Consider the following 13,247-nt stretch of genomic DNA (forward strand, 5'->3'; position numbering starts at 1 on the left):
TGAGCTAGAGGAGCGTGGAAATATTACCAGAAAAAAAAAAAGGACCCATCAACCTCCCAAGACTAGCCGAATCAATGGCACCCAAAAAGCCTAGTCCGCAGCACTAGTAATAATGGGAACCAAGCTTTGTGCGGACTGGCGTGCACACTACCGCCCTAGTCCACTCAGCGACACAGGGATCCCTTTTCGGGACTGACAAGGGTCCAAATGATCGAACCTTATGTTGCCGCTCTGTTTTGACAGCTGTTCTCCAAGAAAGCTCCCTGCGCCAGCACATTTTTATACTCTGGGGCCCGTTAAGCAGAAGTAAAGATGGGGGATCCGGACTGGTTCTGGGCCCGCCCTCTTCACTTCTGCTTACCGGGTCCCATACACTAAATAAGGGTAGTAACGCCCTGATGGCGGCACTGGTTGGACCCCCACTAATCATACATTTATCTTCATGCAATATGTGTGGCGCCCCTGAGGGTTCAGTCGCCACAGAGGTACTGCACCTCCTCCTGAGGTGTGGTGCCCCACTATCCAGGTAAGGTGGAGACACCTGACCACACTCCAACACCTGCATCCCACACAACATAGTAGTGTAGCAAAGCACCCTTTGGTGGCTCCCTGCTTGGAACACGAAGCGTGCTGGGAGGCGGGTGGAGTTTAGTTTGCACTAAAAGAGCGGGGAGAGGATAGGATTTAGGCAGTTAGTCACAGGAGTCTGACGAGGTCATTCTGTGAAAGGAGATCCCCTGAGTGGGATGGATGAAGGAAGTGCTGCAGCCGACCTCAGTGACCTGGGTCCACTGGCACAAGAAAGGAACATTGATAGAAAGCCTGACTCTCCATAAGAAATAAAGGATTGATACGGAACGTGAGGAGAATAAGAGAACAAGGACCAGCGTTAGAGGAGAACCCTTCCCAAGTTCTAAGCTCAAGGCCGGGGTCCGGTCCCCGAGGTTGTATGGATACTAATGGTCCCGCAGCAGACACCGGAGGAATAGAAGTAGTGACCACTTTATTCCCACACCAGACTTGGGGGCACAACAGTAACGTGTGTGAGACGGGACTAGGTAGAAGGAGTCCCCGAAGCAGGCTACAGCTGTCTGCCGTACAAGTAGAATTCTTAGGAACATCTGACAGGAGGAACTCCAGTGTAACTCAGTACTGTGAGTACTTCACTAAAAGGCGCTAAGAGGGAGACGTTCAGAAAAGGCACATATGCTGGCGGAGTGTTGGAAAGGAGTACTTCATCTTGCCTGGAAGTTGGCTGAGCTCCTGACCCGGAGGACACGGCACGGATGCGGGCACTTGTACCACAACAGGCTGTGAGTAAACCTTTGGAACTACATGCCCTGGTGTCCTCCACTTATTCCTGCGTCAACCTGCTCGACACTGCTACATCCCTCCTGCGCCCGACACTACACCATCTAAGTGTCACTTCACCCATACCGCCCTGGGACTACAGCCCTGCCTGTGGAGGGCTATAACATCATTGCTGCACCACACCATCTGTCTCAGAGGAAATGTCTGCAGCGTCGGCTTACATCCACATTGCCGAACACCACAGGTGGCATCACGAATCACTTATAAACTTTCACCACCATAAGCACACTGAAACTCCCCCTTTTGCAATGGAGCCCCAGGGCCACGGACCGGGTCACTGCTGCCGTGACAACTCCCGTTGAGAAGATCAACCGGCGCGGTACCGAGTACCCAACAGGCCTGGCGAGTGAGAGGGCACTCCATATGCATGACATTCAGCCAGTATCAGGAAAGTACCAGGCATGTCTGGTAGAGGCACATTAGATTATAGTCCGATGAACCCACTGGTTCGGCTGACTACTTCATGTGTATGGAGACATCCTGATCCAGCCATGACAGGTGATGCTGGGTAGAGAATACGGAATTTTAATGCTCTATCCTTGTGTTTGTATTCTTCGGATATAAGCTACTGCAAGACATCTCACAGCAGCTTACTCTCCTTTCCCCGTATAGAATACTTGCATGCACCACTGGGAACAGATAAATCGTGAGACACAGCGGTCGTCCAAACGGTCATTTAACCAACCGCTAATAAAAGGGGTTTCAACATCTTAACTAAAACGCTCACATACTATGGCAAAATTAAGGTAGGCAGCTAAAAAAAGATGTAAGGGAATCTATCATCACAAAATGACTGTTCAAACCATGCACAGGAACTCGATGCAGCTAACAGTTTTCAGTCTCTCTCTGTACTTTTTCTGGCTCCTGTGAAGTCACAGAAGATGAAAAACAAGTAGGTGGGAAGGTGCACTGAACGGTTTGGCCATGAAAAGGATGCACCTAACTCCTGAGCTTGGTTTGCATAGTTATTTTATGCTGACAGACTCCCTTATAACGAGTTGACGATGTAAGGCACTTACCTCTCGAGCCATTTCCATTGTAAGAAGCGGGAAAAATACATACTTCCCTGAAAATCCTCAAATGGTCCACCACTCAGATAATCGTGAACCACTCTGCAAGAAACAGGAAAAGTGGTAAGAAGCATGAAAGTACACGGAAAAGTAATCTACGATCTTACGGGAAACAGTAGCATCACAGGTCACCTCCCCAATCCATCCATTTACTCATTTAATGAAGAATTTGTGTACTACACTGAACAGCAATTACATATACAAATTATGGTATCCGGTGACATCTGATGCCAAAGCTGCGCACCAAAGTGCTCTGCATAGCTGGATGAGAAAATGGTCCAAACCAACAAAAAACCTAAGGGATCAATTCCATCATCAGTTTTCTGGACCATGACAGCAGGAAAAAAAAAAACAAAAAAAAAAAAACACACCGGATGGTTACATAAATGCAAAAGAAACCTGAGCATGCTGTATTATGTAATTATAGTATGAACACAAATGCACAGCACAAAAGAAAGGCAAAAACACTACTAAATCTACAAGAGTCCAGAAGAAAAACAGGGCCACAGTGAAAATTAAAAAATATATATATAATGGGTACTATTCAGTTGATGTATTAGGCTAGTTTCACACTAGCGTTTATTCGACGCTGCGCACGGCGCCGCTAAGCCCCGCCCCCTGCCGGCTCCCTGCCCGCCCCATCCGGTCATCGCCGCCTACTATCGCACATGGGCGCTTGCGATCTGCGCACCCTATCTTTAGCATAGGGTGCGCAGATCATGCGCTGGCCGTGCGCTGCGCACTTTTGAAGGTGCGCCCCGAACGCAGCATGTTGCATTTCGGCGCGCACGGCGCACCCTCAACAGTGCGCAGCGCGCGCCAAAATCCTACTAGCGCACGATCTGCGCACCCTATGCTAAAGATAGGGTGCGCAGATCGCAAGCGTCCATGTGCGATAGTAGGCGGCGATGACCGGATGGGGCGGGCAGGGAGCCGGCAGGGGGCGGTGCTTAGCGGCGCCGTGCGCAGCGTCGAATAAACGCTAGTGTGAAACTAGCCATAGATGTGTTAGGCAGTTGTGAGATCCATAAAAATGACTTAAAAATGACATTTCAAGCACAACATTAAGAGAAAGACTCATACCGGAAAGGAAATGGAAAAAAAAAAATTGTGGAAATTAAAACAGGCAATGGTCTCAATTAATATGTCTTAAACGTGTTTTGGGGTTGTCAGGCCCTTACATATCGCTTACAGATGTCGTAAAATCACTAGAGCTATAGCCAACAAAGAAAATTACTGGGGGGGGGGGGGGGGGGAACAACCGCAAATTTAATGACAGAGATTAGTGAAAAACTTTGTGACAGAGCTAATTTGCTACTTAATGGCCAGGCCAATTTTTAAAATTCTGACCACTGGAACGCTGATTCTGAGAATGTTTTTTTCGTGACATATTGTACTTCATGATAGTGATAAAATGTCATCGATATGACATGCGTTTATTTATGAAAAAAAAGAAATATGGCGAAAATGTTGAAAACTTTGCAATTTTCAAACTTTTAAGTTTTATGCCCTTAAAGGGAAGGTGCCGAAATTTTATATAATTTGCAAAAAAAGAGTAAGTAACAAAACATGTTGTTTCAGCAAATGTTGTACTAACTAGGATTTATGGTTTGTTTGTAATAATGTTTTAATGTAGCCACTGGGCGCTGCCATCTTGATTTGCAGATCTGTGGAGGACTCATACAGTCTGCAAATATCGCCGTCCCTGGACATAGGAGACTGTGGGCAGCTCCCGACCCCACCATGCAGCCTCATTAGCAGTGAACTGGGCACGCCCCTGTGGGCTGCACAATTCACTGCTGTAGGTGTGGCTGGGCGCCATTTTACTGTAGCCCAGTGCTATCTGCTGAGCTCCATTTTCTGCACCGTGCTTCCTGCTCCAGCTCCACTGTCCTCCTGCTCTGTCTCCGCCTCCTCACTCACACACAGCCCCAGTGATCTCCGGTAATCTGACACCTTTGCTTTTATGAGAGCTTTTATGGCTGTCTGAGGAGGACAGTGACATATACAGCCCATAGTCTAGTGTATAATTGGGGGGGGGGGGGCTGGAAGTTTCACCAGTGTGGGCATATCTGTAATTGTTATGAATGAGTCACCATAGGAGGCAAAAGCAGAAATACAAGCTAAGTCCAGAAAACCAGAGAAGTTGGCAACTATCAGATTGCAGACCCCTGAACCTATCAACACAACTAGCAGTAGCCGTGGGGGGTTCCTACGATGCCCTAGACCCCTCGATCACAGCCGGAGAAATACATAGGCCTAAAGAAAGAAAGGGGAAATCTAAACTGCCCCAGAGCAGACCCCAAAGCAATAGGCAGCCCCCAACATATAATGACGGTGAAGCAAGATGAAAATACTAACACAGACAGAAAGATAGACTGAGCAAAGACGGGGCCCCAAAACTACCTAGATAGGGTTTTGGCAGATTGCAGACAGCAGCCTTCCTGTCCTTTCCTATCACAGACATAAGCCAACCAGCTGATATGAAAAAGGCCCTGTAGCAGCTAGGCTTCAAAAACTGAATCAGCACTCAGGTATCTTCAGAAGACAGAGCTAAATGAATTCAGCACACCCTAGCAGGGAATGGCAGAAATCCAGAAAAACAAAGCAAAAACAAAGTTAAAGCACAAAAGCAAAAGGCCGAGCAGCAAACTTAGCTTTGGAGGAGCAGGAATTCAGACTGGTCTCCAAGGATCCCACAGAAAAATCACCCGCAGGGCAGAAGGGCGTCGGCAGCCTTATATCCAGTCCGTAACTCCACTCAGCCAGTCCTCATCATCAGCCTCAAGGTGTTTGACAATCAGGCTCACTACCTTTCTTAACCAGAAGAGGGAGTTCCTCGGGCCTCAGTAATGAAGGGGAAAATGAACTCACAACAGTACCTCTCCCCCTTGAGGAGGGGTCACCGAACCCTCAACTACGCCACCAGGGCGATCAGGGTGAGCCCGATGAAAGGCACGCACCAATCGTTTGGCATAAATATCAGAGGCAGAGACCCAGGAATTATCCTCCTGACCATAACCCTTCCACTTAACCAAATACTGGAGTCTCCGTCTAGCCAGACGGGAATCCAGTACTTTCTCTACATCATACTCCATGTTACCTTCAACCAATACAGTGTCTGGAGGTGCCACCCCCGGAACAACAGGTTCAACAAACCTCTTCAACAAAGATTTATGGAACACATTATGGATTTTAAATGTGACAGGAAGAGCCAAACGAAAAGAGACCGGATTAATAATCTCCACAATCTTGTAAGGTCCAATAAATCTAGGCTTAAACTTAGGAGAAGCCACCTTCATAGCAATATTTTTTGATGATAACCACACCATATCACCAACCTTAAACTGGGGACCAATGGTCCTATGTCGGTTGGAAAACCGCTGGGCCTTCTCCTGGGAGAGAGATAACTTATCCACCACTTGGTCCCAGATCTGGTGCATTCTCTCCACCACAGTGTCAACACCTGGGCAGGCAGAGGGCTCCACCTGCCCTGAAGAAAATCGAGGATGAAACCCAAAGTTACAAAAAAAAGGTGACATCAAAGTGGCAGAACTAGCTCTATTATTCAAAGCAAATTCGGCCAAGGGCAAAAATGAAACCCAATCATCCTGATCAGCAGAAATAAAACATCTCAAATATGACTCCAAGGTCTGGTTTGTTCTCTCTGTCTGCCCATTGGTCTGAGGGTGAAAAGCAGAGAAGGACAACTGAATTCCCAGTCTGGAACAGAAAGTCCTCCAAAATCTAGACACAAACTGGACTCCTCTGTCAGATACAATGTTCTCAGGAATCCCGTGCAAACGAACCACCTGTTGTAAAAACAGGGGCACCAACTCAGAGGAAGACGGCAACTTAGGGAGTGGTAAAAGATGAACCATCTTAGAGAACCTATCACAAATCACCCAAATAACAGTCATCCTCTGAGAGACAGGCATATCAGAGATGAAATCCATTGAAATATGGGTCCATGGCCTCTTGGGGACAGGCAAAGGCATCAACAACCCACTAGAGCGAGAACACGATTTAGACCGGGAGCACGTCCCACAGGACTGCACAAAATTCCTGACATCACGAGACAAGGAGGGCCACCAAAAAACCCGACTCACCAGATCTCTAGTACCAAAAATACCTGGATGACCAGCCAAAACAGAGGAATGAACTTCAGACATCACTCTCTTCTTCCACTGGTCAGGAACATACAACTTTCCACTGGGACAACGCTCAGGTTTGTCCTCCTGGAACTCTTCCAGAGCACGTCTCAAATCGGGCGAGATGGCAGAAAGAACTACCCCTTCACCTAAGATGGTAGCAGGCTTGGTCACCACAGGAGAATCAGCAAGGAAGCTCCTAGAGAGGGCGTCTGCCTTGACATTCTTTGTTCCAGGAAGAAAAGAAACCACAAAATCAAAACGTGTAAAAAACAAGGCCCACCTAGCCTGTCTAGGGTTCAAGCGCTTAGCCGACTCTAGGTAAATCAAATTCTTGTGGTCAGTGAGGACCACGACTTGATGCTTAGCTCCCTCCAACCAATGTCTCCACTCCTCAAATTCCCATTTCATGGCCAACAGTTCCCTATTCCCCACATCATAGTTACATTCAGATGGAGAGAACTTTCGGGAAAAGAAAGCACAGGGATTCATTTTAGATGTTACAGGATCCTTTTGGGACAAAACAGCTCCTGCACCAATCTCGGAAGCATCCACCTCTACCTGGAATGGAAGTGAGACATCAGGTTGCCGCAAAACCGGGGCGGAGGTGAATCTTCGCTTCAGCTCCTGAAAGGAAGAAACAGCCTCCGGAGACCAATTTAACACATCAGCACCCTTCTTAGTCAAATCAGTCAATGGCTTGGCAATACTAGAAAATTTTGCTATAAATTTCCGATAAAAATTAGCAAAACCCAAAAACTTCTGGAGGGCCTTCAAAGAAGTGGGCTGAACCCAATCGTGAATGGCCTGTACCTTGGCCGGGTCCATTTCAATAGTTGACGGGGACAAAATAAATCCCAAAAAGGAAATCCTCTGTACTCCAAAAAGGCATTTAGATCCCTTGACATACAGGGAATTCTCCCTCAAGATCCGGAACACAGTCCGAATATGTTCCACGTGAGAATCCCAATCCTTGGAGAAGATCAAAATATCATCCAGATAGATAATCAAAAATTTATCGACAAAATCTCAGAAAATATCGTTCATGAAGCACTGGAAGACAGAAGGGGCATTAGTGAGCCCAAAAGGCATCACCAGGTACTTAAAATGTCCCTCCGGAGTATTAAACGCCGTCTTCCATTCATCCCTATGCTTAATGCGAATAAGATTATACGCCCCCCTGAGGTCAAGCTTGGTAAACCAGCAAGCACCTTTAACTCTGGAGAATAGATCAGAAATCAGGGGTAACGGATACTGATATTTAACAGTAATTTTGTTGAGGGCACGATAATCAATACAAGGTCTTAATGATCCATCCTTTTTGGCTACAAAATAAAACCCGGCACCTAAGGGTGACGAGGATGGTCTAATATGACCCTTCTCCAACGCCTCCTTAATATAGGATCGCATAGCCTTGTGCTCGGGTACAGATAAATTGAAGAGCCGACCCTTGGGAAATTTACACCCCGGGCTCAGTTCAATTGCACCGTCATAACTCCTATGAGGAGGCAGAGACGCAGACTCATTCTCACTAAATACATCATAAAAGTCCGCCAAATAATCAGGAACATCATGCGACTGAGGAGAGGTGGAAAACACCGGAGCCTCACTAAGGGCACTCCGACAACCCCAACTCACCACAGACACAGATTTCCAATCCAAAACTGGATTATGAATCTGTAACCAGGGAAACCCCAGAACAATAGTATCATGCAGATTATGCAACACCAGAAATCTGCAGTTTTCTTGATGGTCTGGGGCGACCCGCATTACCACCTGGGTCCAAAACTGGGGTTTATTTTTAGCCAAAGGAGTAGCATCAATTCCCCTCAAAGGGATAGGCGTCTGCAGAGGTGTCATCGGAAATCCACAATGTTTAGCAAAATCCAAGTCCATTAGGTTTAGGGCTGCTCTCGAATCCACAAAAGCCTTGGCGGAAAATGTGGACAGGGAGCAGATCAGAGTAATAGCCAGAAGAAACTTAGGTTGAACACCCCCAACATAAAACGTGTGTGCAAAGCGTTTCTCTCGTTTGGGACAGACAGAAATAATATGCGAGGCATCTCCACAGAAAAAACACAACTTATTACGCCTTCTGAACTCCTGACGCTGCTCTCTGGACAAAACTCTATCACATTGCATAGGTTCAGACATTTGTTCAACAGGTGGCAACACCTCTCGTGCAGCTTTGCGTTCGCGCAAACGCCGATCGAATGGCTAATGACATAGAATCGTCAAGACCAGAGGGAACAGGAAATCCCACCATAGTATCTTTTATGGCTTCTGACAACCCCTTCCGAAAGAGAGCAGCCAAGGCATTATCATTCCAGGTAGTAAGTACTGCCCACTTTCGGAATTTTTGACAGTACAATTCTGCAGAATCACGACCCTGGCTCAATGCCAGCAGGGTCTTTTCAGCCTGATCAATGGCATTAGGTTCGTCATACAACAACCCCAAAGATTGAAAGAATGCGTTCACATTAGTCAGAATAGGATCATCTGGTTTCAAAGAAAACGCCCAATCCTGGGGATCGCCACGCAGCAAAGAGATGACAATTTTAACCTGCTGCGCGGAGCTCCCTGACGAGTTAGGCTTCAAGGCAAAAAATAATTTACAATTATTTTTGAAATTCAAAAATTTAGACCGATCCCCAAAAAATACATCAGGTGTAGGAATCTTTGGTTCAGCAGCATGTGAATGAGCAAGGTAGGCGGAAATTTCCCGCACTTCCGCAGCGAGCTGCTCCACACGATCAGACAATTGCTTTATCTCCATTGAGAGAAAAAAAATTCCCCCTACGGCCTCAGAGATAGAGGAAAAAATATACACACTTTTTTTTTTTTTTACAATTCTTTCCTGCTATTGAGTACCCTAGAATCTGCGGTGCGGCGGGTGATTCTGTTATGAATGAGTCACCGTAGGAGGCAAAAGCAGAAATACAAGCTAAGTCCAGAAAACCAGAGAAGTTGGCAACTATCAGATTGCAGACCCCTGAACCTATCAACACAACTAGCAGTAGCCGTGGGGGGTTCCTACGATGCCCTAGACCCCTCGATCACAGCCGGAGAAATACATAGGCCTAAAGAAAGAAAGGGGAAATCTAAACTGCCCCAGAGCAGACCCCAAAGCAATAGGCAGCCCCCAACATATAATGACGGTGAAGCAAGATGAAAATACTAACACAGACAGAAAGATAGACTGAGCAAAGACGGGGCCCCAAAACTACCTAGATAGGAAAGGACAGGAAGGCTGCTGTCTGCAATCTGCCAAAACCCTATCAAAGACATAAGCCAACCAGCTGATATGAAAAAGGCCCTGAAGCAGCTAGCTTCAAAAACTGAATCAGCACTCAGGTATTTTCAGAAGACAGAGCTAAATGAATTCAGCACACCCCAGCAGGGAATGGCAGAAATCCAGAAAAACAAAGCAAAAACAAAGTTAAAGCACAAAAGCAAAAGGCCGAGCAGCAAACTTAGCTTTGGAGGAGCAGGAATTCAGACTGGTCTCCAAGGATCCCACAGAGAAATCACCCGCAGGGCAGAAGGGCGTCAGCAGCCTTATATCCAGTCCGTAACTCCACTCAGCCAGTCCTCATCATCAGCCTCAGGTGTTTGACAATCAGGCTCACTACCTTTCTTAACCAGAAGAGGGAGTTCCTCGGGCCTCAGTATTGAAGGGGAAAATGAACTCACAACATGTAATACTGTGTCCTGTGATACTGCCTGCTGAGCCGTGTATCTAATCCTATCCTGTGTGATCCTGCCTGCTGAGCCGTGTATCTAATCCTCTCCTGTGTGATACTGCCTGCTGAGCCGTGTATCTAATCCTCTCCTGTGTGATACTGTCTGCTGAGCCGTGTATCTAATCCTCCACTAGGTTTTTGTGCCAAATTTCAGTATCTGCTCCCCCTAGTGTTAACAAGTGGAAATGCCAAACTTTTTAAAATTATTTTTCATATTTTACAAAATTAAAAACAAATGATAATATTTAAGAAAATGTAAACATTAATTCTTTACATTTTTTCAATTGCTGAAAAAATTTTTTTGGGATGGCACCTTCCCTTTAAATCAGAGATATGTCACACACAAAATACGTAATAAAAACATTTCCCCCCATGTCTACTTTACATCAGTATAATTTTGGAAACAAATTTTTTTTCGTTAGAAAGTTATAAGGGTTAAAAGTTGACCAGCAATTTCTCATTTTTACAATAAAATTTACAAAACCATTTTTTTGGGGACCACATCTCATTTGTAGTCACTTTGAGGGGTGTACATGACAGAAAATACACAAAAGTGACCCCATTCTAAAAACTGCACCCCTCAAGCTACTCACAACTACAGTGCCTACAAGTAGTATTCAACCCCCTGCAGATTTAGCAGGTTTACACATTCGGAATTAACTTGGCATTGTGACATTTGGACTGTAGATCAGCCTGGAAGTGTGAAATGCACTGCAGCAAAAAAGAATGTTATTTCTTTGTTTAATTTTTTTTTAAATTGTGAAAAGTTTATTCAGAGGGTCATTTATTATTCAACCCCTCAAACCACCAGAATTCTGTTTGGTTCCCTTAAAGTATTAAGAAGTATTTCAGGCACAAAGAACAATGAGCTTCACATGTTTGGATTAATTATCTCTTTTTCCAGCCTTTTCTGACTATTTAAGACCCTCCCCAAACTTGTGAACAGCACTCATACATGGTCAACATGGGAAAGACAAAGGAGCATTCCAAGGCCATCAGAGACAAGATCGTGGAGGGTCACAAGGCTGGCAAGGGGTACAAAACCCTTTCCAAGGAGTTGGGCCTACCTGTCTCCACTGTTGGGAGCATCATCCGGAAGTGGAAGGCTTATGGAACTACTGTTAGCCTTCCACGGCCTGGACAGCCTTTGAAAGTTTCCTCCCGTGCCGAGGCCAGGCTTGTCCGAAGAGTCAAGGCTAACCCAAGGACAACAAGGAAGGAGCTCCGGGAAGATCTCATGGCAGTGGGGACATTGGTTTCAGTCAATACCATAAGTAACGTACTCCACCGCAATGGTCTCCGTTCCAGACGAGCCCATAAGGTACCTTTACTTTCAAAGCGTCATGTCAAGGCTCGTCTACAGTTTGCTCATGATCACTTGGAGGACTCTGAGACAAACTGGTTCAAGGTTCTCTGGTCTGATGAGACCAAGATCGAGATCTTTGGTGCCAACCACACATGTGACGTTTGGAGACTGGATGGCACTGCATACAACCCCAAGAATACCATCCCTACAGTCAAGCATGGTGGTGGCAGCATCATGCTGTGGGGCTGTTTCTCAGCCAAGGGGCCTGGCCATCTGGTCCGCATCCATGGGAAGATGGATAGCACGGCCTACCTGGAGATTTTGGCCAAGAACCTCCACTCCTCCATCAAGGATCTTAAGATGGGTCGTCATTTCATCTTCCAACAAGACAACGACCCAAAGCACACAGCCAAGAAAACCAAGGCCTGGTTCAAGAGGGAAAAAATCAAGGTGTTGGAGTGGCCTAGTCAGTCTCCTGACCTTAACCCAATTGAAAACTTGTGGAAGGAGCTCAAGATTAAAGTCCACATGAGACACCCAAAGAACCTAGATAACTTGGAGAAGATCTGCATGGAGGAGTGGGCCAAGATAACTCCAGAGACCTGTGCCGGCCTGATCAGGTCTTATAAAAGACGATTATTAGCTGTAATTGCAAACAAGGGTTATTCCACAAAATATTAAACCTAGGGGTTGAATAATAATTGACCCACACTTGTATGTTTGAAATTTATTAAAATTTAACTGAGCAACATAACTTTTTGGTTTGTAAGATTTATGCATCTGTTAATAAATCCTGCTCCTGTGTGAAGTTTGAAGGCTCTAACTTATTTGCATCTTATCAAACCTGCTAAATCTGCAGGGGGTTGAATACTACTTGTAGGCACTGTACATTCAAGAAGTTTATTAACCCTTCAGGTGCTTCACAGAAACTGAAGCAATGTGGAAGGAAAAAAATGAACATTTTACTTTTTTCACAAACATTTTACTTCAGAACCAATTTTTTTTATTTTCACAAGTGTAAAAAAAAGAGAAAATGAACCACAAAATTTGTTGTGCAATTTCTCCTGAAAATGCAGATACCCCATATGAGGGAGTAAACTACTGTTTGGGCGCATGTCAGAGCTCGGAATGGAAGGAGCACAGTTTGACTATTTCAACGCAAAATTGGCTGGAATTCAGATCGGCCGCCATGTTGCATTTGGAGAGCCTCTGATGTGCCTAAACAGTGGAAACCCCCCACAAGTGACCTCATTTTGTCAACTAGATCCCCCTCCCAAGGAACTTCTCTAGATGTGTGGTGAGCACTTTGAACCCCCAAGTGCTTCACAGAAGTTTACAATGTAGAGCAGTGAAAATAAAAAAAATTGTTAAAAAAAATCAATTTTTCCACAAAAATGATCTTTTCGCCGCCAAATTTTTATTTTGCCAAGGGTAATAGAAGAAATTAGACCCCTAAAGTTGTTGTGCAATTTGTCCTGAGTATGCTGATACACCATATGTGGGGGTAAACCACTCTTTGGGTGCATGGCAGAGCTCGGAAGGGAAGGAGCGCCGTTTGACATTTTAATCTCAAAATTGTGAGAGCGGATGCCATGTCGGGTTTGGA

General features: G+C 45.6%; 1 protein-coding gene across 1 annotated transcript in view; it reads right to left on the reverse strand.

Annotated features, from left to right (window-relative positions):
• GRK4 (G protein-coupled receptor kinase 4) overlaps positions 1-13,247 on the reverse strand; it is a 274,905-nt gene that overhangs the window by 35,504 nt on the left and 226,154 nt on the right. Inside the window, exon 6 of the mRNA XM_073574570.1 lies at positions 2,391-2,483. Coding sequence (XP_073430671.1) covers positions 2,391-2,483 — 93 coding nt within the window. The remainder of the gene's footprint in view (positions 1-2,390; positions 2,484-13,247) is intronic.

The sequence above is a fragment of the Dendrobates tinctorius genome, unplaced genomic scaffold, assembly GCF_039654945.1.
Source record: "Dendrobates tinctorius isolate UK_male_01 unplaced genomic scaffold, ASM3965494v1 ptg000039l, whole genome shotgun sequence".
Classification (NCBI taxonomy): domain Eukaryota; kingdom Metazoa; phylum Chordata; class Amphibia; order Anura; family Dendrobatidae; genus Dendrobates; species Dendrobates tinctorius.